Source organism: Mustela putorius, unplaced genomic scaffold (genome assembly GCF_011764305.1).
Source record: "Mustela putorius furo isolate JIRA1106 unplaced genomic scaffold, ASM1176430v1.1 tig00001075_pilon_pilon_pilon, whole genome shotgun sequence".
Lineage (NCBI taxonomy): Eukaryota > Metazoa > Chordata > Mammalia > Carnivora > Mustelidae > Mustela > Mustela putorius.
This window is the reverse complement of record NW_025421560.1, coordinates 4,003,725-4,030,985: the sequence shown is the minus strand read 5'-3', so window position 1 is coordinate 4,030,985 and position 27,261 is coordinate 4,003,725. Positions and strand designations below refer to the sequence as shown.

General features: G+C 41.9%; 1 protein-coding gene across 1 annotated transcript; it reads left to right on the top strand.

Annotated features, from left to right (window-relative positions):
- The first annotated feature begins 1,322 nt into the window (after nucleotides 1-1,322).
- Nucleotides 1,323-22,443, top strand: RBM34 (RNA binding motif protein 34). Its single transcript, XM_045087268.1, has 11 exons — nucleotides 1,323-2,146; nucleotides 2,259-2,433; nucleotides 2,614-2,750; nucleotides 6,745-6,976; nucleotides 7,711-7,770; nucleotides 8,959-9,002; nucleotides 15,430-15,513; nucleotides 15,671-15,734; nucleotides 17,554-17,593; nucleotides 17,817-17,935; nucleotides 22,101-22,443. Exons 1-11 carry the CDS (start codon nucleotides 2,094-2,096, stop codon nucleotides 22,380-22,382), a joined length of 1,290 nt encoding a protein of 429 aa, XP_044943203.1. The 5' UTR covers nucleotides 1,323-2,093; the 3' UTR covers nucleotides 22,383-22,443.
- The last annotated feature ends 4,818 nt before the right edge of the window (nucleotides 22,444-27,261 follow it).

Here is a 27,261-nt window from a genome sequence, read left to right as displayed (position 1 = left end):
TGTTTTTTTGCAGTGTTTTCCAAAACTTTTTTCCCTACTGAAATAAACTGAGAGATCTTCTTAATTTTCTTATCCTGGGAAGATTGGAGAAGCTGAAGCAGCACAGATAAAACCATTAACATTTTTTACAAAGTTTTTGTCCTTTTTTTTTTTTAAAGTAGGCTCCATGCGCAGTGTGGAGCCCAGTGAAGGGCTTGAGCTCACAACCCTGAGATCAAGACCTGAGTTGAAATGAAGAGTTGGTCACATAAACAGACTGGGCCACCCAGGCACCCCTTGTGTGTTCTTTCCTCTGAAATTACTTTATATTTTAAATTCTTAAAAGGGAGTGAAGTGACCTCCAAACACTTAAAAACCAGTTCTGAATGGCAGTGGGGATCATTTCTTAACTCTCCAATCAAGCTTCTTTATTCCTCACTAATTATTGTCCTCTAGAAATGTGTGCTGCCTTTCATTCTTTCTGGATCCATTTCTCCACCTTTCTCTTAATTTTAAACTACTATTCAGGGATTTTTGGCTAACATCATGATAGGTTTTGTGTATATTAGATGTAATACCCGGGAGGAATACTTCCTGGTTTAGTTGTGGAAGTACTAGATGTAAGGCCTAATAAAATATGTGCTAAACTGGATGGTCAGGGAAAACCAGTGCATACATGTTTAAAGTGGGTGATGAATGAGCATATGAGATGAATGAGCATATGAGAATTGTGACAGGAGGGTGGCAAAGAGGAGATGCAAACCTTGAAGTAACGTTCAAGGGAAATTCATCTGGAAGTGGAATGTGTAGGTAAAAAGGAAGGGAAGAGTCAGGAAAGGCCAGATGTGATGAGGTTGCAGTGCTACAGATAAGTTGATTCCTGGAATAATGCTAGAGAGAGTAGGGAAGGGATGGGATTGGGAGACATTCTGAAGGAAAAAGAATTTCTTCATTGGACTGTGTAGGATAGATGGAGGGAGATACTTGAATTGCAAACAGGGACAATTTGATTTGTCCCATCTTTTGTGAAATACTGCAAGGTCACAATTAGGGGAAACCTAATTCAGACTCAGAAAACAAAACCATGGCCAAGCAGATGAATATTTTTTTTCACCATTTTTCTGATGTGTTCTATGTAAGGTCAGCTATATTCTCAATGACTTCTGTTAAGAGCTTTCAGAAAGCAGGTCTATACTCAGAGTCAAAATTCAATCCTATTTAACCACCAAAGTTCTGGATGCAATTATCTAATTATAATCTAGTACTTATCTTCTGTTACCTAAAAATCAGTTTACCTGTGTTCACTAGGTACAGCAAATAGGGGTACAAAATGGGATAAGACACTCATTCCCAGACATCTAGAGAGGGTTTGATGAAGGGTTGGAAAAAATCTATTGCAAATAGCTGAGAACTTATCATAAGTGAGATCTCAGCTGGGCCTTGAAGAATGGAGAGGATTTTGCAGATGAAAATGAGTAAAGACATAATTTTGGGTGAAGGAATAACAAGAAATAAAAAAGGGTATAATGTGCCGGTTTGGAGGGACAGGAGTCTGGAAGTTAGGCCGAGAAAATAGCAGAGGAGTTCGGAGTGCCAAGGATCTGGTAGAATAGGGCAGAGCAGGATAGGGCTGGGGCCTCCACTGCTTTAAACTTAACTTTGAAATGTGTCAAATTTCAGAAAAATTGCCAGAGCCATGCAAAGAATACCCACGAACGCTTGATGCCGATTCATCAAACGTTAATGTTACGTAGCCGACATCCCTGTAACCGCCGCTGTTGGTAAACCCCTCTCCCCCATCGTCAGCGACTCGGGGGTTTTCGACCGTGTGTTCCGTCCGCTTGGGCTGAAGTCCCGCACGCCGCCTGGCTGGTGGTTATTTATACGTCAGGTCTCAGGACTCCCGAAGACTCCTTCACTCCAAGGAGAACTTCTCTCAAACCTGAAGAGATCCAACCCGCTGCCGGAAGCCCTGCCCCAAGAGGGCCGGAGTCTCCCGCTCCCACGCTGCCTGGAGCGGAAGGGGCGTGGCCCGGGATCGGAAGTGGCCGGGGCCCGGCAGTGCGAGCGCGGGCGACTGCGACGGCTGCCGTGTAGGAAGCCTTGGGGTGAACATGCCCGTGGAAGGGAAGACCAAACGGAGGAAAAAGGGAGGTGCGGTGGAAGGGTGAGTGGCGCGTGGCACGGCTGCCTGGGCGAAGGTGGGCGTTTGGGAGCTCGGGCGGTTGAAACGGTGGGGCGCGGCGCGGCACGGCTGAGCTTGTGGCGTCGGTGTCTAGGGACCACCCGGACGGCGGCGTCGGCGGGAATCTGACAGGAGACTATGTGGTTGGACAAGTCTCCGGCAGCTTGTTCCAGGGCGGGCGGCCCTCCAGAGACCGCGCGGCTCGGCTGGCGTCCCTCTTCAGCTCCTCGGAGCCTCCGCTGCAGCCCGTGTACGTGCCGGTGCCTAAAGTGAGTCCCCGCGTTCTCTCCCGAGCGGCGGTCTGCCTCGCGGGTCTGGCTTCCAGGGCGGGGCAGGTGAAGTCACGTTTCCTTGCTGGACATCCAGTGGGAAAGAAAACTTGCTAATTTAGAAAGACTCCTAAATGATTGAAAAAGATGAGGGGTCAATCTAAGTTCAATTTTTGAAAGGAGAACACCGGGAAAAGGAAACGGGATGAGGAGGAAGAAAGGACATCCCGAATTCAGAGACCACTCTTGGAAGGACTTTCAAATAACATGAAAGCGAAGAAGAAACTTTCTGACGCAGACAAAAGGGTGGCCAGCAGGTTAGTAGAATCCTCTTAAGTTGACGTTAAGTTAGACGGTAGAGGAATTAGGCTTCTTGGACCTGCGATACTCACTTTTTCCTCATTTCATAGTTCTCATTTTTACCAAGAAAGCTTAAAAGCTTTATTATGGGAAATTTCATGTACATTCCAAAATTTAAAAAGGATGAGGAGGATCTCATATACCCAGCGTCAGCTGTTACTCACACTTGTCCAGTTTTTTTTCATCTTTACCCCGTTCATAGCTCCCCCACTAAGTGGAAGCAAATCTGAGATCTGTAATCTGAATCTGTAAATATTTCAGCCGTGAAGAAGGTGAGTTTTGTTTTTTTAAACTTACTAAGTCAGAGATCAGATTTCTGCCATTAGCTTAAAAAAAAGAGAAAAGATCCAAATTGCAGTAACATCACAACATTCCCGAGTAACTTTCCTCATGAAGCCACTCTCTTCAAACCCTTAATTTCTTGTTTCTCTCTCCCCAGGTGATGTTACCAAGTCAGAGAGCTATTAATTGCTAACAGTTACTAACCACTACTTTTTATGCACATCCTTAATTTCTTTCCCTTTCTCTTAGAGAAAGGTGTCTTCCTCTTTGTCCAAGATGAATTCAGTAACCTGTGATGTGTATAATAGCACAGGCCTCATCTGCCTCCTTAGGGATTATGCTATCAGGTATATGCATTTTCTTCTTTTTCCTGTGTCTTTTCTCTGTCTACCATACAAATGTGCTCAAGATTCTCATCTTAAAAAGAGAAATCCAACAAAACCAAACCCTGTCTATAGTCTTGCTTCCCCGTTTGCTGCCTACAATTCCCTTGGTCTTTCTCTTCATAGTCAAGCTTTCAGAAAAATGTGATTCTTGTGTTCTCTTCCTTTTCTGGATCTGTTTTATCTTCCATGAACTTTTAGTCTGATTGTTTGCTTGTTGTGGTTTATTTTTATTTTTAATTTTTAATTTTTTAATAAACATATAATGTATTATTAGCCCCAGGGGTACAGGTCTGTGAATCGCCAGGCTTACACACTTCACAGCACTTACCATAGCACATACCCTCCCCAATGTCCATAACCCCACCATCCTCTCCCTACCCCCTCCCCCCAGTCACCCTCAGTTTGTTTTGTGATATTAAGAGTCTCTTATGGTTTGTCTCCCTCCCGATCCCATCTTGTTGTGTTTGTTTTTCTATGATCTGATCAAACTTCTGAAACAGTGCTCAGTGGAGCCATCCTGACCTAGTTGCTGTATTTAATAGACAGTAAGCCTTTGTCTCGAGTCCTGTCTTGCATTTCACATGGCTGCTTTTCTTTCTGCAGCTGTTAGATTTTTTGATAGCAGTCTCTTCTGATTCTCTTTTTTTATCCATTTCTTCTCAGTGTTATTGTGCATACCTTTTCTTTTGACTGCCCTGTAAGTGTTGATTTTCCTCAGGATTCCATTTGGTCACCTGCTCTGGCCTTTTCTCTACCATTCATTCTGAGCAATATCTTTTATTCCCATGGCTGCATCGTTCTCTCTTCTCTCCTGATCTGTTTGCCTGCTGGATTTGCACCTGTATCTTCCTCTATATATAGTTGATCTTTGAACAGTGGAATGGTTAGGGGCACCGGCCTCCACACAGTAAAAAATCCAAATAGAACTCTGATTCCCCCAGAACTTAACTGCTAAGAGCCTACTGTTGACTAGAAGCCTTACCAGTACTATAAACAATTGTTAAACAAATATTTTATGTTATATATAGTATATATTCTTATAATAAAGTAAACTAGAGGGCACCAAGATGTCTCAGTGGGTTAAGCCTCTGCCTTCCGCTCAGGTCATGCTCTCAGGGTCCTGGGATCGAGTCCAGCATTGAGCTCTCTGCTCAGCAGGGAGCCTCCTTCCTCCTCTCTCTCTCTCTCTCTCTCTCTGCCTTCCTCTTTGCCTACTTATGATTTCTCTCTGTCAAATAAATGAATAAAGTCTTAAAAAAAATAAACTAGAGAAAAAGTGTTAATGAGAAAATCTTAAGGAAGAGAAAATACATTTATAGAACTGTAATGTATTTATTGGGAAAAAAGGCAGTTGTAAGTGGAATTCAGACACAAATTGTTCAAGAGTCAGCTGCACTTCAAGTTCAGAATGCTTCATTAGACCTGTTCTCTCCACGAGTGGTACCACCAACTTTTCAGTTGCCAAAACCAGTGACTTGGGAGTCATCTTATACTCTGTCTTCCCTACACATCTAATCAGCTGCTAAGTCCTGATGATGATTTTAATTTAAATCTCTTCCTTTCTCTAGTTGCTCTGCTGTTTTCTCAGATACATTCAATTACAACTGTCTCCTTATTGATCTCACTTACCCAGTTTAGCCCCCAGGGACACCTGGCTGGCTTGGTTGGAAGAGCATGTGACTATTGATTTCAGGGGGTCGTGAGTTTGAGCCCTATGCTGGGTGTAGTGATTACTAAAAACAAACTTAAAAAAATGAAGATTGGGGCACTGAGCACTGGGGGTGCCTGGGTGGCTTAGTGGGTTAAAGCCTCTGCCTTCGGCTCAGGTCATGATCCCTGGGTCCTGGGATCAAGTCCCACATCGGGCTCTCTGCTCGGCAGGGAGCCTGCTTCCTCCTCTCTCTCTCTGCCTGTTTCTCTGCCTACTTCTAATCTCTGTCAAATAAATAAATAAAATCTTTAAGGGAAAAAAAAAAAATGAAGATCCTGGTCCTGTTCTCTGTTAGGAGAGATGCTCAGATTTCACTTATCCACATGCACCATCTTAGAATGTACTTTTAACAAGTAGTCCTTTAGTTATTACAGAACTATTATAAATAGGAAGTCTGGTTTGACTAGGTTGTGAGTTGACCAGATTGCTTTTTTTAAAGTATTTTGCAGCCCATATTAACCTTTATAGGCACCCTCCAGGAGTGCAGCAGTTCCCCTAGAGTTCTAGAACCAAGAGTGAAACTAGGCATTCATAGAGTGTAAACTAAATCTCCCAAGAACTTTAAATGAACCAACTTTTGTTGAAATGAAGTTTGGTTGCTCTGCTATTACATGACAGTTTTAACATATCTTTAAAAAATTGAGCTTGATTTTTTTTTAATCTTGAGTTTTCTGAAGATCCCAGTTACTTTTTGATAATGCTGCTTTTTAAATTTAAATATATTTATGAATCATACATTTATATTTGGGAAAGCCAGAAGTAGGTGGGAATTTCTCTCTTTCTTTCTTTTTTTTTTTTTTTTAAGATTTTATTTATTTAGGGGCGCCTGGGTGGCTCAGTGGGTTAAGCCGCTGCCTTCGGCTCAGGTCATGATCTCAGAGTCCTGGGATCAGAGTCCCACATTGGGCTCTCTGCTCAGCAGGGAGCCTGCTTCCTCCTCTCTCTCTGCCTGCCTCTCTGCCTAACTTGTGATCTCTCTCTCTGTCAAATAAATAAATAAATCTTTAAAAAAAAAAAAAAAAAAAAAGGACTTGGTCTCTGAATATGGTCTGTCAGTTCAGAGATTCTTTAAAAAAAAAAAAAAAGATTTTATTTATTTAGGGGCGCCTGGGTGGCTCCGTGGGGTAAAGCCTCTGCCTTCGGCTCAGGTCATGATCTCAGGGTCCTGGGATGGAGCCCCGCATTGGGCTCTCTGCTCAGCGGGGAGCCTGCTTCCCTTCCTCTCTCTCTGCCTGCCTCTCTGCCTACTTGTGATCTGTCAAATAAATAAATAAAATCTTTTTTTTTTTTTTAAAGATTTTATTTATTTGACAGAGAGAGATCACAAGTAGGCAGAGAGGCAGGCAGAGAGAGAGAGGAGGAAGCAGGCTCCCCGCTGAGCAGAGAGCCCGATGCGGGACTCGATCCCAGGACCCTGAGATCATGACCCGAGCCGAAGGCAGTGGCTTAACCCACGGAGCCACCCAGGTGCCCCGGGAAATATTTCTGATTCTTGTGCTTTGTCAAATATTATACCTGACTTCCATGACTCTTACTTCTTCTTTTTGCCCCCTTTTTTTTTGCCTCGTGAAGGGAAAATGCTCTAGCAAGTGCTGATTTAGAAGAAGAAATTCATCAAAAACAGGAACAAAAAAAGAGTAATTCTCAATCTGGTATTAAAGTAGCAGATAAAAAAGTACTTGATGATGTAGATCACACAGTTGTAAATCAAAGGAAGAAAATTGAAATCAACCAAGAGGAGGAGAGATTAAAGAATGAGAGAACTGTGTTTGTTGGGAATTTGCCTGTCACATGTAACAAGAAGGTAAGTGTGTAACCTGCATGTTGTAAAGATTCAGAGACATTAATCAAACTTTGTTTACTCTTTATTGATACTCTTCCTTTATTGAATAAGTGCATAATTAATAATTACTAACATTTAACTTCATTAAAATGACTACATTAATCATTCTATAGATTGATTCCAGTATACATCCTCTCCTTTCCATTTTCATAGTCACTGCCCTGATTCAGTCTTTTGTAAATCTTACTTGATGTGTTGTGGTGGCCTTCTATCCCAGTTTTTTCTTTCTTCCAACTGTCTCTTCTGTTACATGTAACTAGAATATAAACCTGAAATTGTGCCTAGTGCATAGCAAGACATTCAATGAATGTTGTATAAATGAATGAATATATCCTCAGTTTCTTCCATTGTGTGGGGGTCACTAAACCCAAAATAAACCCCTTTACTTTTATAGTTTACATGTGGTAAAGATTGAAGGACAGAAGTGTTGTGTACCTTATGCGTAGTAACAATTACTTGAGTTGTGTTTTTATGAATATATATATGTATACACATGTGCATATGTATAAATTTCAGAAGAATTTTTTTGTCTTCCAACTGAATAGTCATTTTTTCCTGAAATATTCTTAAAATAAAACCTGGCAGTAAAAGATTATCAGATAAGATAATTATCAGATTACTTCTCAATCTTTTATATAACACTTACTTGATGTTCTGAAAGTAAACTAAAGTATATGTATACTTTTTTGTTTTAGAAGCTGAAGTCATTTTTCAGAGAATATGGACAAATAGAATCTGTACGATTTCGTTCTCTGGTATGTGTTTTCACCACCATGAAGTTGCAAATCTTAAAATGTATTGCATTTAAGTCAGACATATTAACATGTTGGTATTAGTGACGTGGAGAAACACAGTCTTTTGAGTCAATAGGTCCAAATCTAGCCCAAGAGAAGAAGTGTTCTCAGTATATAGTATTGATACTTGGACTCTTCATAATTTAGTGAGTTCACATAGTGAAATGATACCGCTGTTGGAGGATGGATATTTGACTTTTGTTTCCAGAACATCACTGACAGAGTTGTTGACTTGAATTTCCATCTCTTCCATAAAGTTGTCAGGGAAAAACCCTGGTCAGGGCTCCTGGGTGGCTCAGTAGGTTAAGCCACTGCCTCTGGCTCAGGTCATGATCTCAGGGTCCTGGGATTGAGTCCCACATCGGGCTCTCTGCTCAGCAGGGAGCCTGCTTCCTCCTCTCTCTCTCTGCCTGCCTCTCTGCCTACTTGTGATCTCTTTCTGTCAAATAAATAAATAAAATCTTTTAAAAAAAAAGAAAAACCCTGGTCAGGTTTTTCCTTCATTCTTAGGTAGTACTAAAGGAATAGTGTATATGACTGAAGGTAAGTGAGCTTGAATATAAAGGGGGTTTCCCCTATTTGGCCAATTAAAGATACCATGTTGTTGGTGGTGTTTTTTTTGTTTGTTTTGTTTTGCCAGCTGGCATATAGCATATCAACTCTTAGCATATGGATGAAATAGTATGTCTTTACATTATTTACCAATTTAGTTCAGTATATTTAAAAGCCTGTAGAATTTATCATAAAATATTAATTTAGAAATGTTGCCTTTTTCCAACTTACTTTATAAATGTTTTCCTTATATTTTTCATATGTATTTTCAACTTCAGTGCTTCCTCATGACCAGAGGCTCCTTGAATCATCTGACACAGTTGGAGGGCACATTCTTTTTACTTCCATCTAGGTGGAGGGTTAATGACTATGAAATCTGAATATGGCCCTCTATCACTGGAAGATTTTGTCTTAAGCCACCAGGTCTTGTTCATATAACGTTAGGAGAGGATGCAGTATTTCCCTTGAATGTTTTTAATCACATCACATCAGAATAAGATATTTAGAATTCAATGAATTAAAATACAATTAATTTGAAGTAATATTTCAAATAATAAATTTTCCTTAATACTCATTTTTTTTTTCCTCTTTTAAAAGATTCCAGCAGAGGGAACTTTGTCCAAAAAGTTGGCAGCAATAAAGTAAGTTTATAATTACAAAAAGGGAGTAGTTTTAAACTCTCTTAAATTTTGGTTAAAAGTTGAGATCATGTTTTCATGGGTTTTTATATTTGGGTAAGACATTGTACTCGACCATTTTCTTATATTTGTAATAGCATATAAACTTTCAAATGTTTGTCTTTAAGCCTTAACAGAAATGGTAGAGTGACAGAAAGTATTATAAAACAACTTATTAGAAAAATGTGCCAGGAGAAATTTCAAGGACATTTAATTGAGCATAGTGTTTGGAAGAGAATAAGGAAGTTTTGTGCCGGGGCACCTGGGTGGCTCAGTGGTTTAAGCCTCTGCCTTCGGCTCGGGTCATGATCTCAGGGTCCTGGGATCGAGCCCCGCATGGGGCTTTCTGCTTGGTGGGGAGCCTGCTTCCCCCCTCTCTCTGCCTGCCTCTCTGCCTGCTTGTGATCTCTCTCTCTCTCTCTCTCTCTGTCAAATAAATAAATAAATAAATAGAATCTTTAAAAAAAAGAAAGTTTTGTGCCTAGCTATTCCAGTGTAAATCATAAATACTGTATTTTGTCAGTTCTAAGGCACACATTTTCCCATATCTTAACATTTTGAAGCAGGGTGTATCTGAAAATCAGGAATGCCCCATAGTTGCTGTTGGCTGGTCAGGTTTTCCCAGAGAGAATGTTTGTGTCTGTCAGTCACCTAGGGGTACTGCCAGCCCAAGACCACTTCAAGCTCTCTGAGGGTTTGGGGACCATGCTGATAGTTTGGCTTGTGATTCATATTCTCAGGGGATTTTCCCCTACTCTCTATCTACCTGCTGCCAAGGATAAGACATTCGTTTCCTTACTACTCCTTTATTTCTCATTAATCTTAAAAATTGAAATATAATTGAATTATAACATGTAAGTTCAAAGTATTCAACCTTTATTTCTCATTTGCCTTCAGTTCTGTGCAGGGTTTCCTATTAATCCCTAATGTTGGTGTTTTTCTCCTAAGGACATGAAATAGTGGATTTTACAAGCAGAGTTGTATGTATTAGATATAGATATATTAATAAGTATACAGATTACATCTATAGGTATAGTTGTATTAAATAATAGACTTTCATGGTGCCATGAGAGTCTAAATAATAGACTTTCATGGCACCTTAACCTTTCAGTTAAGAGTCTAACTCTTGATCTTAGGCTTGTGAGTGCAAGTACTGCGTTGGATTCTATGCTGGGCATGGAGCCTACTTTGAAAAACAAACAAACAAAAAAGCACATGCAGTAAAAAGTTTCTCTCCTAGACCTTTTCCCTATGCCAGTTTCCTGCCGCGGGCAGCTGTTATTCTTACTTTTTTGTATAACCTCCTAGAGATGTTTTATGCATGTACAAGTTGATACACATATACGTTCTTCCCCCCACACATAACTTTTGACACAATGGTATTCAGTATGTATACTCCACATTTCCTTTTCTCCACTTATTGTAAACTGAAGATCAGTTTATCAGTGTAAAAATTGCTTCCCTATTTTTCAGAGCATCTCTGTGTTCTGTAGGGTATATGATAACTTGTGTCAACAAACTCTCCTCTCGTGGGCATTGAGATGTTTTTCTGGTCTTGTGGCCATTACAGATAATGCTTGAGTGAATAACCTTGTTTGCATGTGATTTTGTACATGCGAGAATTATCTCTAGGATAAACTTCTAGTAGTGGAATTGTTTGGCCAAAAGGGTATTTGCATTTGTCATTTTGACTGCTATCTCAGAGATGGTAACCTATGTGTATTTCTGGTAACCTATGTGTATTCCCTTTACAAATGTATGTTTTTGAGCTTTTCAGTGATAGTTGAAAAGTGATACTTGTAATTTGCATTTCTCTTATGAGCAGGCATCTTTTCATATATTCAGGAGTCTTTTGTGTGTCTTTTTATCTGAATTGTTACTCTCATTTGCCCATTTTTGTTGTTGTTGAATTGTCTCTCACTGATGTGGAATGTTGAGGAAATTAGCCTTTAGTGATTTAACAAATATTTTCCGTTGCTCTTTTGCTTGGAGGATTTTTGCCATGTAAAACATACTTTTCTTTTCATATAGTCAATTCTTTTAGCTGTGTTTCTACTTCATTAAGATATAACTTAATCTTCAATAAACTGCATATCTTTAAAATCTACAATTCTGTGGGTTAAGCATATGTATGTGCTCATGAAGTGATTGCCACACTCAAGATACTGACTACTTCATCACTCTGCGTATCATCACCCCCTCCCATCCCCAAGCAACCACTGACCCTCTCCCTGTCTCTGTTGTTAGTTTGCATTTTCTAGAATTTTATGTAAATGGACTCATGATGTAGGAGGTACTCTTACCTACTTCTTTTGCTCAGCATGATGGTTTGGAGATTCGTTCCTACTGTTGGTTGTTCTGTGGCTCGTTCTTTTTCTTATTTTCTTTTTAATTGACCAGTAGTATTCCATGGTGTGGCTATGCCAAAAGGTGTTCATCCAGTGACCAGTTTGATGAATATTCAGGTTATTTCCAGGTTGGGGCTGTCATGAATAAAGGTTCTAACAACATTGGTGTACAAATTATTTTTCTTCCTAAAGTATCTGGAGGTGTGGGATTGCTGGGTCTTGTGGTAGGTATATGTCGATTTTCTCAGAAGCTGCCAGATTAATATCCAATGTGGTCCCATCGTTTCACATTCTACCAGCTGTGTGAGAACTCCAGTTGCTTCACATCCTCAGCAACACTTGTTGTCAGTCATTGAATTTAGTCATTTAGAAGGTTTGTCATGTGGTTTCAATTTCTGTTTTGCTGATGACTGAAGATACTGAGTGTCTTTTCTTGGGCTTATTGGCTGTTTGTATCTAGTCTTTGGAGAAGTGTCAGTTCAAAAATTTTACCCATTTTCTGGCAGGTTGTCTTTTTAATTTTTTTAATTTTAATTTTTATTTTTTTAGAGAGTGGGGAGGGGTAGAGGGAGAGGGAGACAGAATCTTAAGTAGGCTCCATGTGTGGAGCCCAGTACAGGGCTCAGTCTCACAACCCTGAGATCATGACCTGATGGGAAATCAGGATACTTAACCGACTGAACCACCCAGGTGCCGTGACTTGTATAGAGCTCTTTATTGTGGATGTAAGACCTTTTTCTTTTCTTTTTTTTTTAAATTTTTTAATTTTTTATTTGACAGAGAAAGAGATCACAAGTAGGCAGAGAGGCAGGCAGAGAGAGGGGGAAGCAGGCTCCCTGCTGAGCAGAGAGCCCGATGTGGGGCTTGATCCCAGAACCCGGGATCACGACCTAAGCCGAAAGCAGAGGCTTTAACCCACTTGAACCACCCAGGCGCCCCGTAAGACCTTTTTCTGATGTGTATATGTTTTGGATATTTTGTCCCAGCCTGTGGTTAACTTACTTAAGGGTGTCTTTTGAAGAGCAAAAGTTTTAAATTTTACTGAAGATCCAATGTAGAGAGTGCTGTCTTTGGGTGGTCTGGTTGCGGGTAGCGGGGTTCTCTGTTGTCCTGGTTCAGCTTCATATGCAGGCAAACCATATCTGTGTATCTGTGCACACCCAGCTGGCCTTCCCTCCTGTGGCAGCCACACTGTCTTGTGCCTTTGGTGGGTCTCGTGCTGGAGAACATTTCCCACTCTTTGCCCTGCGATAGGTACTCTGGGGGTAACAGAGTTTGTTGCCTCTGCCCCAGCAGCTTCTCCCTCTCCGCAGGGAGAATTGAGGTGGGTCTTTGTGCCCTTCCCACGGGAGCCTTGGCTCTTCTCTTCTGCATCCCACACCGCGTGGTTGTTTTGGGCTCTCGCCTGCCCTCCGTCATTCCCGGGGACACCGGCAGAGGCCAGTGGAGCAGAGACTGCTAGTGGGTGTGCATCCCTGGGTTGGCAGCATTGAAGAGATTCATTTCAGGCCCAGCCCACACTAGGCTTTAGCAATTATTAAATCCTAGCTGAAATTGGTCCAGTTGGCTTGTCTGTCACCTGTCCTGTGAGCCAGAGCTGCTTCCTCTCTCTGATGGGCCTGTCTTTCCTTAGCTTTCAGGCTGCTTGGTTTCCCTTTGTCTTCAGCTCTGATGACTTCAACAAAAGTCACAATGTCGTAGGATGTCTGGCTTCTTACTGTTAGGGTGGGAATGATGCTATTCCTGGCTTTCTATCTTCTAGGTAGAAGTAGAACTCTAAATGTCATTAGTGTTTTTAAATCATCAGCCTTGATACAAAACATGTTCTTGCCACATAGAAAGGGGCAGTATTGCATTCTTGGCCCTCTTCATTCCCTGTGCTATGTAAGGGTCTTTTATCACAAAGTAACAGTACAATTAAGAGTTTTAAAGTCATTTTCCATTTAGGTTGTCTTGGGGTTTGTCCTAGTCCGTGGAGGCTGCGATAACAAAATGGCACAGACTGAATGGCTTTACAGACAAAAGAAATTTCCCAGTTTCAAAGGCTGGCAGGTAAGAGAATCGGATGCCAGCATGGCTGCATTCTGGTGAGGGTCAGCTTCCTGACTCGTAGCCAGTGCCTTCTCACTGTGCCGCACATTTTGTGCTGTAAGATAAAAATGTTAAGCTGTAAGATAAAAAAGGGGCTAAGAGCTCTGTGGGGTTTCTTTTTAAGAGCCCTTGTCCTGTTCATGAGAACTGCACCCTCATGACCTCAGCAACGCCCAAAGGTGTCACCTTCTGTTACCATCACATTGGGCATTAAATAGATTTCAACATTACAAATTTGGGGAGGATGCAAACATTACAACACTAGGATTGCCCTAGGACATGCTGACTAGGATGTTACCAGGTTGCAGGACTGAAGGAAGAGCTCTCTGAGTCAGCTAGATTTGTTTTAAGTCCTAGGCTGGCCACTCCTTGCCTTGTGATCACGGCACTTCTCTGAGTCTCAACTTTCTTATCCATAATATCAGAAAAGTAACACCCATGTCAAGAGATGTGAGATTAAATGAAATACATAAAATGTCTAACATGGTACCCGGTATGAAGCATTCAGTAAACTGTAGCTGGTTTTATCAATGTAAAACTCTCAGTGTAGCATATTATTACAGAATGCCAGGAGAAATGCCCTGACATTTCCCAGTACCTTTTTTGATGGTACTCATTTGTTTTTTTTAGCATTTTTGCTACTTCAAAGATAGTAGGTCCTTGGCTTCAGAGAGAATCAGTGATCATTACTAGACCCTTTTTGCTGATTGTTCACATCTAAATTATGTGACCTTTCTGCAAACCTAGTGAATTAGTGGGTGTAGGCACGGAACAGCTATAGCTGCTGTCATTACAGCAGAGTACTCTTTTATAGAAGAGTAAAAACCAGTCACAGCGTGCTTCCCGTTGAAAGAACATAGCACTACCTCCAGTCCGGACAAAGGGGTCCAGTCTGAGTCCCATCAAACCTCTGGATCTGACTACCAGTTTGCCAGGAAATAGGGAGGACAGAGCTACACATTGAACTATACTGTGGGCTTGCACTCAACAAAACCCAGTAAGGTAGAGAGAGAAAAGGAGAACCCCACAGGGGCGCCTAGGTGGCCCAGGTGGTTGAGTGTCTGACTCTTAGATTTGGCTTAGGTCATGATCTCTGGGCCCTGGGATCGAGCCCCACATCAGGCTCCCCACTCAGTGGGGAGTCTGCCTCTCTCCTTCTGCCCCTCCCCTTGCTTCTCTTGCTCGCTCATTCTCTCTCAAATAAAAAAATAAAATGAAGTGGGGCATCTGGGTGGCTCAGTGGTTAAGCCTCTGCCTTTTGGTTCAGGTCATGGTCTCAGGGTACTGTTATCGAGCCCTGCTCAGCAAGGACTCTGCTTCCCCCTCTCTCTCTGCCTTCCTTTCTGCCTACTTGTGATCTCTTTCTCTGTCAAATAAATAAATAAAATATTTTAAAAATAAATAAATAAAATAAAACAAAACAAAATAAAATAAAGGAATACATACTTGAATGGTAAAACTGTGTAGCCACACAAGGAAATGGTTTCTGTAAGAGTTGGGGTGGTAGTTACCTTTGAAGGAGGGGAGGCACAGACAGAGGCTTTGGAGTGGGTAATGGCCACAAGGATATTGATCTTTAATATTTCTCTAAGCTGAACACGTTTGTGTAGTTTCCATTTAGCCGTAAAAAGGACAGGTCAAGTTAGCTGTCACATCTGTTTACATGTGTGTTAGGTGCAGAGCTGCATCTAAGATTCTCATTCCTAGCTTTATAGCATGGCACGGGGGCCTGCTCACTCTCTCACAGTGATCAGTGATGAATAAGGCACAGGTGACATGTATAAAGTTGTGTGTTATTTTTTGAGTTGTTATCAAAGATTTATTAAAAGATATAAAACTTCCCCCGGAATTCTTGTCATATGTGTTGATTGAGAGTGAGTAGGAAACAAGCCGTATTGTTTTAGTGACTTTGAGATTAACAGATTTCATATTGTCTTTTTTTTGTTGTGCAGACGTAAAATTCATCCTGATCAGAAAAATATTAATGCTTATGTAGTGTTTAAGGACAAGAGCGCTGCTACAAAAGCATTGAAAAGGTAATTTCGCTTCTTCTAGATTTAAGCAGAATGATTGTGTTTGAGTATGTCTGAGCACACGTGCTTTATTCTTTGGTTTGACTTTAGAGTGAATATTACAGTTCGTAGTTGTGCTCATTTTTAACGGCCCTCTTCCCCCTTCATATTTGTAATGCAGAAATGGCACCCTAATTGCAGATGGATTTCGGATTAGAGTTGACCTTGCATCCGAGACTTCATCTGTAAGTGGTACTGGAGTTGTTTAAAGAACTTCACTAGAGTTCAGAGGGAGAAATGCTTTCTTCTGAGCTTTTGCTAAGAGAGGACTGGAATCAGCGGTGAGTGTGAGGAAAGCCGAGAAGGAAACACTTTTGCCCTGTGTGGTCACAGCGTTGGGGCCCAGAGTGGCACAGGGACCTCAGTCAACAGCTTCTGAGAGCACAGTTCTCCCTGCCCCCCTACCCCAGATCAAGTAATCAGAGAGGGGTAGCCTGCAAGGGATTGGAGACCATCAGGGCCAGCACCTTATTTCATGTACTGAGATCAAGAAAGTTCAACTGCTCCTTAAACTGTTTTTGAGTCTCTACCCGGTGTCAGGCATGCAGGGCTGATGCATATATATAGTCTCAGTCCTTTAGAAGTTCAGAGGTGAAGTCCTTTAGAAGTTAGAGGTGAAGGGACGCCTGGGTGGCTCAGTGGGTTAATCCGCTGCCTTCGGCTCGGGTCATGGTCTCAGGGTCCTGGGATCGAGCCCCGCATCGGGCTCTCTGCTCAGCAGGGAGCCTGCTTCCCTCTCTCTCTCTCTCTCTGCCTGCCTCTCCATCTACTTGTGATTTCTCTCTGTAAAATAAATAAATAAAATCTTTAAAAAAAAAAAAAAAAAGAAGTTAGAGGTGAAGACAAACAGATGGGCTGTTTTATAATAAATACACAAGATGCTTTGTCAGCTTAGAAATGGGACGCTTGACTTGGGGAAGTGCCAGCAAGAAGGGACAAAGGAAGGCTTCAGGAGAACAGAAGCTCCGTCAGACTTGAAAGATGAGTCAGTGTTACCTAGGCCCAAGAAATTTTAAACAGTAGATGTGGTGGGGGCGGAAACTTAATTTGCTTCAGGAACGGCAAGAGCTTGATACAGTTATTAGCAGGTAGATTGTGAGGAGAAGTGGCAGTAAGAGTTGCTACTGGAGAAGTAGGAGGGGCCAGATCATGAGGACTGTGGTCCACCATGCTGAGGAGTCTGGATTTTGTCCAGGAGCAGTCCCACAGGTTTAAATGCAGGAGATTTGCAATTTACAAAGGTCTCTCACAGTGAATGAAGGCTGCGTTATAAGAGCTCAGCACAGAATCAGAGTTGGGTGTCAGTGACCTAGCTGAGAAATGACCAAGGTCTGGTAGACCTCTCTGGCTTTGATCCTTGACCCATCCTGAGGGCCAGATCCATCTGCCACCTGTGTTATTTATTTGTTTGTTTGACAGAGGGAGAGAGACACAGAGAGAGAGGGAACACAAGCAGGGGGAGTGGGAGCGGGAGAAGCAGGCTTCCTGCTGAGCAGGAAGCTGGATGCTGATGCTGATGCTGGGTTTGATCCCAGGATCTTGGGATCATGACCTGAGCTAAAGGCAGACGCTTTAACGACTGAGGCACCCAGGCGCCGCAGCCTGTGTTAATTTAAATAAAGTCTTATTAGCACACAGCTGTACCCATCAGATTATGTGTTAATGTGCTGTGACAGGCAGAGGGGAGAGTTACAACAGAGATCACATGGCTGGCAAAGCCTAACATACTTGCTGTCTTAGCCCAGCACGGAGAGAGCTGGCCAGTCTAGCACGCCCTTTGTGAGCACTGCCAGGTGTCAGTGCAAAGTGTGAACAGAAAGCTCCTTCCTCCAATGCTCACTCACTTTCGGGCAGGAAGACGGAAGAAACAATCAAACGGGACTGGTGTGTGGTTATTTCAGGAGATGGAGACCAGTCAGATAGGGGGGTGAGGGCAAGAGTGAATTTTAGGATGACTTCCATTTTCTGCTCCAGTGATTTTTATCAACCCTCTTTATGTTTCAGAGAGACAAGAGATCAGTATTTGTGGGGAATCTCCCATACAGTAAGTTTGTTTAAACCAATAAAAGTACCCATTTATCATTAAAATAACAGAGTAAACAATGTTTTAAGACTAACTTGAAAAAGCATAGAATGTTAACTTGACTGATTTTCATGGGGCTTGCTCTATTAACTATATTATATTAATTTGCTATATTATTTAGCATCTTCAGCTTTTTCTAAGGCGATCCTGTCCTTACTTGCACTTTGGTTGAATTTTTTTTTAGAAATTGAAGAATCTGCAGTTGAGGAACACTTTTTGGATTGTGGGAGTATTGTGGCAGTAAGGATTGTGAGAGACCGAGTTACTGGAGTCGGCAGAGGGTTCGGCTATGTGCTCTTTGAGGTATGGGAGACTAGTGCATTGTCACTGTCCTCTGAAATGTGCTGGACAGGCTGTCACTGCTCTTTCATCACTCAGACATCACGGTCACCATCACGTTCAGATTCCATCTTCAGAAACCTGAACTCATACCTGCCATAATAGAGAATTGTTCCTGTGGTTGCACCTCCCCAAAAGCCTTGCTAGTTCCCTTTTTTCCATAGTAATGTTATTAAATAATGTTTTCGCTATTGGACATTAAGACATTAAGGAATGTCTTGGAAGGACATTCCTTCCAAGAATTGACAGTTCATGCAGGTAGAAGGAAATTTTAGTGTTTATACAAAGTTGGTTATGTTTAGCTATTACCCAGTGTTTCATGCCTATTATTATTAGAAGATACATAATACTTGATGGCACTTAAGTTTTTCTTCCCCCTACAAGCACACATTAATACGTTTCCTTTCAGGTTCTGTGTCTTATATATAGTTGAACTTGTATCTGTGAACATATAGCACATTTTGCAACCTGCTTTGTGTTGTTTTCTATTGTGTGAGTACGTTCCATCGAGTGATGTAAAATAATTTATACTGTCTTTTCCTTGATGTTGGAAATTTGCAACCTTCTCCCTTTTCCCTGTAATAATGAAATTGGAGTGGTTGGTTTTTTTCTTCAAATATTTGCTGGCAGATTTTGATTACTTCTTTAGGGTAGATTCCCAACAGGCTATTACCGACTAGGTCAAGATGATCAGGGAGCAGAAGGCAAGTGGAAGACAAAGCACAGACAACTTGCAAACCTGACCCCTACCTCAGCTGGCTCCCAGGTGGCAGCCCGCACAGGGTGTGTCAGAGGTTCCAGGTGTCAAAGCTACCAGAGGTGTCCCTCAAATGGAAATCACTATTGATCACTATCCTGCCTTATCATGAAGGCAGGCCGGTCGCAAAACGTGACCAGATGCATCCTAGGCCTGGTGTATGGACTAAGTTTGCCTTGCTGTATGAAGAACCTGCTGTTTTTGACCCACGGAAAACACTAGAAAACCAATTTTTAAGGGGAAATTATCCAATTTTATGATTTAAGTAGTTAGTAGAGGACAGTGACAGAACAGGAAAGACTGACATCGATCATGATCTAAGTGACATTCTAACACACGTAGTCTTTAGAGCCAGCTTCTCTAGGAAATCTCCCCAGTTGGGTTTTAATTCAGTCGGGTATTGGTTTCTTATGGCTCCCGGTGGAGGTGGTCGGGCCAGAAGCTGCTAGACCACAGATGTGGACCTGATCACTTTAGACCAATGGGGAGGAAACCTCACATCGGTCTTGAGATTGGCAGCCGTGCTAGTCACTGAGGTGGCTGTCCTATGCCCAAGACAGACAACTTTGTAGGAGGACAGGAATAAAGAGAAGGCATCAGGTTTCCACCAGGGTACTAACTTCTAGCCAAAAGGTGGGCTTTCTCCTCCTGGTAAGGTAGCCACAGGCTAAAGGATTGCCTGAGCAATGGAAGTGTTCCAGTTAGACTGTACTCCTTTAAAACCTCTGAAGTGAGGGCCGCCTGGGTGGCTCAGTGGGTTAAAGCCTCTGCCTTCGGCTCAGGTCATGATCCCAGGGTCCTGGGATCGAGCCCCGTATCCCTGCTGAGCAGAGAGCCTGCTTCCTCCTCTCCCTCTGCCTGCTTCTCTGCCTACTTGTGATCTCTATCTGTCAAATAAATAAATAAAATCTTAAAAAAAATAAAAATAAAAATAAAACCTCTGAAGTGAGAGTAAAGGAAGAGAAGAGAAAGCACTCACCAAGCTTGCTCTGAAGCTAGGAGTCCAGATGAAAAGCCTGAGCCCCATAGTTTTTGGAATGTTGGTGTTGGGATGCAGTGCTGATAGCAAAGAAGGAATTCCTGAGATGTCTTTGGCGCAGAAAGGTGATCTTATGAAAGCAAGGGACTGGAAGCCTGAAAGGACTGCATTTTAAGTGTGAGAGGTAGCTGATTAAATACTTGGGAGTTAGGGGAGGAAAGGACAAAGGGAGGTGTCCAAAAGGACTTTATTATGGTAAAGAAGACTCCCAGGATCCTGTAGGCCTGGCAGTTATCAAGCTAAGGAAGTTTATTTTTCCCTCTAGTGAGGCATTAACATTAATGTAGTTGAGAGTTCCCTGGAGGAATGTTATCTTCTGCCTGTCCAAGTATTTGTCAGTAGGTTGCAGGTTAAAAACAAATTTGATTTTATTTACATTCCCTTCTGCCTCTGTTTCCCACATCACTGTGGAGGGGAGGGTGATGTTAGGGCTCCAGGAAACTGAATCCATGGGTCTCTGGAAGTTAGGCTGTTGATAAGGATGCTCTTTGTGAATGACTAAGACATTTATAAACCGATGGACACTCATATCCTGTGATCTCAGTTAACCATTTGTTTTCCCCTTCCCTTAGTTTTTATTCTTTTTTTTTTATTATGTTCAGTTAGCCAGCATATAGTACATCATTAGTTTTTGATATAGTGTTCAACGATTCATTATTTGTGTGTAACACCCAGTACTCATCACAACACGTGCCTGTTACCCCATTCCCCACCCCACCCCCTGTAACCCTCACATTGTTTCTCGGAGCCCAGAGTCTCTCATGGTTTGTCTCCCTCCCTTCCCCTGTAGTCCTCCATGCTATTCCTTATGTTTCACATATGAGTGAAATATGATAATTGTCCTTCCAAGCTTGACTTATTTCACTCAGCTTAACCCTCTTCAGTTCTGTCCACATTGATGCAAATGGTGGATATTCATCCTTTCTGATGCCTGTGTAATATTCCATTGTGTTTATTAAACACATCTTCCTTATCCATTCATCTGTTGAAGGGCATCTCTGTTCTTTCCACAGTTTGGCTATTGTGGACATTGCTGCTCTGAACATTGGGGTGCATGTGTCACTTTTTTTCACTACATCTGTATCTTTGGGGTAAATACCCAGTAATGCAGTTGCTGGATCATAGGGTAGCTCTATTTTTAACCTCTTGTGGAACCTCCATACTGTTTTCCAGAGTGGCTGTACCAGCTTGCATTCCCACCAACAGGGTAAGAGGGTTCTCCTTTTTCCACATCCTTGCCAACATTTGTTGTTCCCTATCTTGTTAATTTTTGCCATTCTAACTGGTGTGAGGTGGTATTTCATTATGCTTTTGATTTGTATTTCCCTGATGACTGGTGATGTTGAGTACTTTTTCATGTGTCTGTTAGCCATTTATCTTCTTTGGAGAAGTGTCTGTTCATGTCTTCTACCCATTTCTTAACTGGATTATTTGGTTTTTGGGTGTTGAGTTTGAGAAGTTCTTTATAGTTCTTGGATACCAGCCCTTTATCTGAGATGTCATTTGCAAATATCTTCTCCCATTCCTTGGGTTGCGTTCCCTTAGTTTAAGGGCAACCAAGAACACCTGAGGAATCTCACAGTTATCCTACTGGGGATAATGGGGGTTGGGTTGCTAGGTGTCGGCTTGCGCTTTGCCCTCAGTTTGCCTTCTGCTCCCTCATCAAAGAGATGTGGCCATGTTTAGTACTCTTGCTGTGTTTTATTACCAGAGAGCTTTTGACAGAGGTGGGCATAGCCTTTTGTTTCTGTCTTGACTGCGTTGGAGTAAACTTCCTGTCTCTCTGCTGTCTACTCTTACTTGACAGGTGGTGAAGTCCTTAACAAAAATTTCATGAATATTCAGGACTGTTAGCATTTAGTGGTTTTATTTTACAATAAAAGAGTAATAGAATTTGTTACTCTCTAAACAGAGGGCTGTAAGGCATCTAGTTGAACATCTCAGAGACTGTTCCCTTCTCTCAAGTCAGCTAATACCGTGGGGCTTCTGCAGAAAGAGCCTGTGGGTTGGGGGGGGGAGGGTTCAGTGGTTTAAAAGATTGCATGTAACCAAGATCATTGGCCAAAACTCCCCTTTTACAGTGAGAAAGATGAAGCCTGTCAGGTTGTGACATGGCAGTTGAGTGCTTCCTTGGGGAAGACTCCGTGAGGATCATGATGAAAACAGCACTTCAAGCACAGCTGGTGTAACCCAGGGGATTGGCTCTCATTGAGATGGAAATAGAAGTCTATGGGCAAGCTGGAAAATTGTTCTAATCCATTCAGGTCACAATTTTAGTAGTTCCTTTGCAGAGGAATTTCTAGTGGAAATTAATATATTAATTTTTATTGCAGAATACAGATGCTGTTCATCTTGCTCTGAAATTAAATAATTCTGAACTGATGGGAAGAAAACTCCGAGTCATGCGCTCTGTTAATAAAGAAAAATTAAAATCAAATTCAAATCCCGGCTTGAAGAATGTCAGTAAACCTAATAAGCAGGGACTTAATTTTGCTTCAAAAAATGTCGGATCTTCTAAAAGTTTGTTTATTGGAGAAAAAGCTGTTCTCATTAAGAAGAAAAAGAAAGGACAAAAGAAAAGTGGACAAGCTAAGAAACAGAAAAAACAGAAGTAATCACCTGAAGATTATTTTGTTCCTACTGAGTACTGGTAATAAATTGTGATAAAACCATGAATTGAGTTTCAGAGTTTTTTATGGATGGTGCGTGTGAAACGTGGAAACCTGTTCAGTCTGTTCACATCATAATAACACCTTTGAAGCCTTTGTTTTAAAATGTAGGCAGATTAGTCACCAATGATTATGTGTTTCTGCTGATGGACTAGAGCAGTGTTCTCATTCTTCTGATGATGATCTGTTGTAGTAGCTTTAACTTTACTTTGTGACCAATACAAACATGGATATATTTAACTGACATGAAAGTTGCACATGACAGTACTGGTCCTTATTATATCTGTTGCTTTCTGATATATGTATAGTTTTAAAGATTTTAGACTTAGGGTAAACACTTAGAATTTTAGTGGTTATGTATTAGTGTAAGTTAGTGGTTATATATTAGTTTAAGTTAGAAATATGTAATTAACATTTCAGATGGTTATTTTGAGAATTATTTGGGAGGAGACTAAAGTGAGCAAATTATATATATATACACACACACACACACACACACACACAGCATACACACATACCTTAATACTGACTGGACCTAGACAGAGTTGAATGAAATACTGATCAAATACAAATCCCAGTCCCTAAGAAGAAAGGGTTTTAAGGGCTGTTATATAATAGCTACTAATTTTTCCCCCTTTCTCTTGAACCTGTGAAAAGTGGACTTGTGGGTTTTTATTTTCTTTCAGCAACCTCGTAATAAACCAACCCAAGAATATTATATGAAATGTTGCTTTTTTTTTTTAAGATTTTATTTATTTGGCAGAGATCACAAGTAGGCAGAGAGGCAGGCAGAGAGAGAAAGGGAAGCAGGCTCCCTGCTGAGCAGAGAGCCCGATGCAGGACTCGATCCCAGGACTCTGGGATCATGACCTGAGCTGAAGACAGACTTTAACCCACTGAACCACCCAAGCACCCCAGTTGCTTTGACTTTTTAACCAGTAATTAAAGTTGTTACTGAAGTCCTTTGCAAACTATCAAGAAGATTTCTACTTTTATTTGTTTTTTAATTTGAAAAAATGTTTTCCCAGGAAAACTTGTGATTCTTAAATTAGTATGACACAGTAGAATGAAAGACTCCTTCAAAAAAAATCCATTTACGGGGCATTTTCTGATAAAATATGGTAATTAAGTCACAAAGTATAAAATTCAACAAGGGAGAGAGAATCAGTGCATTCCCCTGGGGCTCAAGTTCGTGCTATGGCTGCTGCCCATCTCACAAATCTCACCAAGCTGCATCTGTGCCCAGGTGGGAGGAGTGGGAGAAATCCAGGGGTGCTGCTCTGAGGCAGGCAGAATCTATGATGTCCTGTCTATCAGGTGAATAAGGGGATTGAGGGACAGTGAGTTACTACTGATTACTAAAAAAATACTTCTTTTGGCCACAGCACCAGGAAAACCTAATGGGTCTTGAAAACAAATTGTAGGGGCACTAGGGTGGTTCAGTGGGTTAAAGCCTCTGCCTTTGGCTCAAGTCATGATCCCAGAGTCCTGGGATCAAGCTCCGGAATCAGATCAGAGAAATTGCAATCGGGCTCTCTGCTCAGCAGGGAGCCTGCTTCCCCTCCCTCTCTCTGCCGGCCTCTTAGCCTGCCTCTCTGTGATCTCCGTTTGTCAAGTAAATAAATAAAATATTAAAAAAAAAAAAAACCCGGTAAATTGTAAAAATCAAGCTCTATTTTCCTATATCCAGAGACTGGATATTTCCTGTTTGGCATCCCCTATGATGCTTAGAATCTAGTTTTTTTTTTTTTTTTTAAGGTTTTATTTATTTATTTGACAGAGATTGAGAGAGAGAGAGACAGAGATCACAAGCAGGCAGAGAGGCAGGCAGAGGCAGAGAGAGAAGCAGGCTCCCCGCCGAGCAAGGAGCCCGACGCGGGGCTCGATCCCAGGACCCCAATCATGACCTGAGCTGAAGGCAGCAGCCTAACCCACTGAGCCCACCCAGGCGCCCCTAGAATCTAGTTTTTCATAAATATGGTTCAATAAATACTAATTGGTCATCTTGAGCATTTTTGCATGTATTTCCAGTTAGACTTACATAAAGATGCATTGCCTATATAGACTATCACTGTAGATGGAGACCATATATGGTATATAAATTTTCTTGTGTGTATCTTACAGTGTTTATTAGTGTCCATTATGTTGTGTATGATTTATAGTGTACATATAAATTTGTATGATTTCAGTCTTTAACATAGAGTGCTCCTTTGGTCTCTAGGTTTTTGTGTAAAGAGCCCTGGACTGGAGTGTAGGGGCATTTTGTTCTTGACCCAGCTCTGTGACTGTGTGTGCAAGACCTTGGACAAGCCTGTCAGCCTCTTTAGCTAAATATCTTGATTGGTGAAGTAAATATCAAGATATCTAAATATCTTGATTGGTGAAGTAAGGGGCATGGACTAGAACAGTGTTCTCATACTTTTTGATTATGATCTGTAGTAGCTTTAACTTTACTTTGCAACCAGTACAAACATGGATATATTTAACTGACATAAGTTGCATGTGGCAGTATGGGTCCTTACTATACAGGTTGCTTTCATGTTTTTATATATATAAATAGGTAATTTTTTCAAGATTGATTTGAGACTGCGTGTGAGTGCATGAGCAGGGAGAGGGGCAGAGGAAGAGAGAGAATCTCCAGCAGACTCCCTCCTGAGTGGGGAGCCTGATGCCGGGCTTGATCCCAGGACCCTGAGATTGTGACCCGAGCTGAAACCAAGAGCCAGATGCTCTGCTTTTGGATACTTTAAATTCTATTTTATTAGGCGCCTGGGTGGCTCAGTGGGTTAAGCCGCTGCCTTCGGCTCAGGTCATGATCTCAGGGTCCTGGGATCGAGCCTCGCATCGGGCTCTCTGCTCAGCAGGGAGCCTGCTTCCTCCTCTCTCTCTCTGCCTGCCTCTATGCCTACTTGTGATCTCTCTCTGTCAAATAAATAAATAAAATCTTTAAAAAAAAAATTCTATTTTATTAAAAAGACTGGTTATGATCCACTAAGGGTATTACAACTCACTAATGATTTGACTCACAAACAAGTGTGGAAATTCCATACTGTTAATGTTTGAGGATTCTGTGCTTGTGTTGTACAACAGGGGTTTTAAAATGTAGAGCCATTAAGGGCTAACAAGGCACAAATCTTGCTCCAACTGTGCTTTCTATAAGCGTGGTTCCTGGTATATTTTACCTCATAGGAGTGACCTGAATATTTACCTCATGTTTACCGTGCATAACACAGGGATAGTTGTTTGTTCATTCAGGAGTCAAAATCTATCTATATATTTTTAAGATTTTATTTATTTATTTGGAAGGGAGAGAGGGGGAGAGAGAGAGAGAGAGCATGAGCAGGGGGAGGCACAGAGGGAGAAGCAGGCTCCTCGCTGAATGGGAAGCCTGATGCGGGGCTCCTTTCCTGGATCCCAAGATCATGACCCAAGCCAAAGGCAGACACTTAATCAACTGAGCCACCTAGGAGTCTTAATCTAATGGCAATGTAGTCTGTTTAAGTTTTCAAGAGTGGAATGCTAGGCCTCATGTCCTCTGTGTTGCCTTGGACAAGTCTCTTTTGTTCCAGCACACCTGAGGCTCGGGATATACTAACAGCTGAGGTTCACTGGCAATGTTTTGGAACAAGAATAATGAGAATGTACATTTGCACTGAATAAGGAGAAGCTTTCTGTGTTATTCTGTTCTGTGTACATCTTAGTTATTTTTTTTGCATTGGAACATAATGCATCTCCGCACACTTCTCCCTCCTCTACCCCAGTCTAGGCAAAGCATTTGTACCTTCGATCCAATTTCCAGTTTTCCATTGGGTCTCAAGTTCATCATCACTGAAGCAGGTCTTCCTGGACTCCTGGACTAGGTTAGGGCTTCTGAATGTTTCTGTAAGTACACTTGCAATAACTTCTGACACCAGCTACCGAGTTAGGCCAGACTTCATAGGTTAAGAGCACAGAGAGCACAGCTTCCTATAAGACTTCCTTCAGACGCCAGATAAAAATTTGGGTGGGGGGGTGGGGGAGTTTCCAGGTCAGAAAGCTGGCTTTTCTAACCAGCTGGCGACTAATTAGGGGGTTCCCACTACTCCTTCAGGGTTAACAATTTATAAAGACAATTCTGGAGCATGTTACACTTTTTTTTTTTTTTAAAAGATTGTATTTATTTGAGAGAGCACAAGCAGTGGTGTGTCTGGTATCTGGTAGGGGGCTGGGGGAGGAAGGGCAGAGGGAGAGGGAGAAGCAGACTCCCTTGCTGAGCAGGGAGCCTAACACTGTGCATGATCCCAGGACCCTGAGATCATGACCTGAGCTGAAGGCAGACTGAGCCACACAGGTGCCCCTACACTTATTTTTTTTAAGTTTTAAGTAATCTCTACACCCAGTGTGGGGCTGGAGCTCACAACTGGGAGATCCAGTTGCACATTCCTCTGACTGAGTCGGTCAGGTACCCCAGGAACATGTTACACTTAGGATTACAATTTTACTATGGCAAAATAAAATAAAATACAAACCAAACCAGCCATAGGGAAAGACGCATAGGGAGAGGTCTGGGAGTGTCCCACACTTGAAGCTTCTGTTGTCACCTCCCAGTGGTCATAACACCTCACCCTCCTTGCACATGGCACACTACACAGAGTATTGCCAACCTGGAAGACGCACCCGCTTCTGGGTCCTGAGTTTTTATTTGGGTTTCATTATGCAGGCCATGAAATTCAACTCCATCTCCCTCTCTCCTTCCCTCCAATCCCCTTCCTCTCCAGGGATATCACACGGATCAAAAGCCCCAACCCTCTAACCACACTGTTGGGTCTTCCTGGCCCGGCCAGCC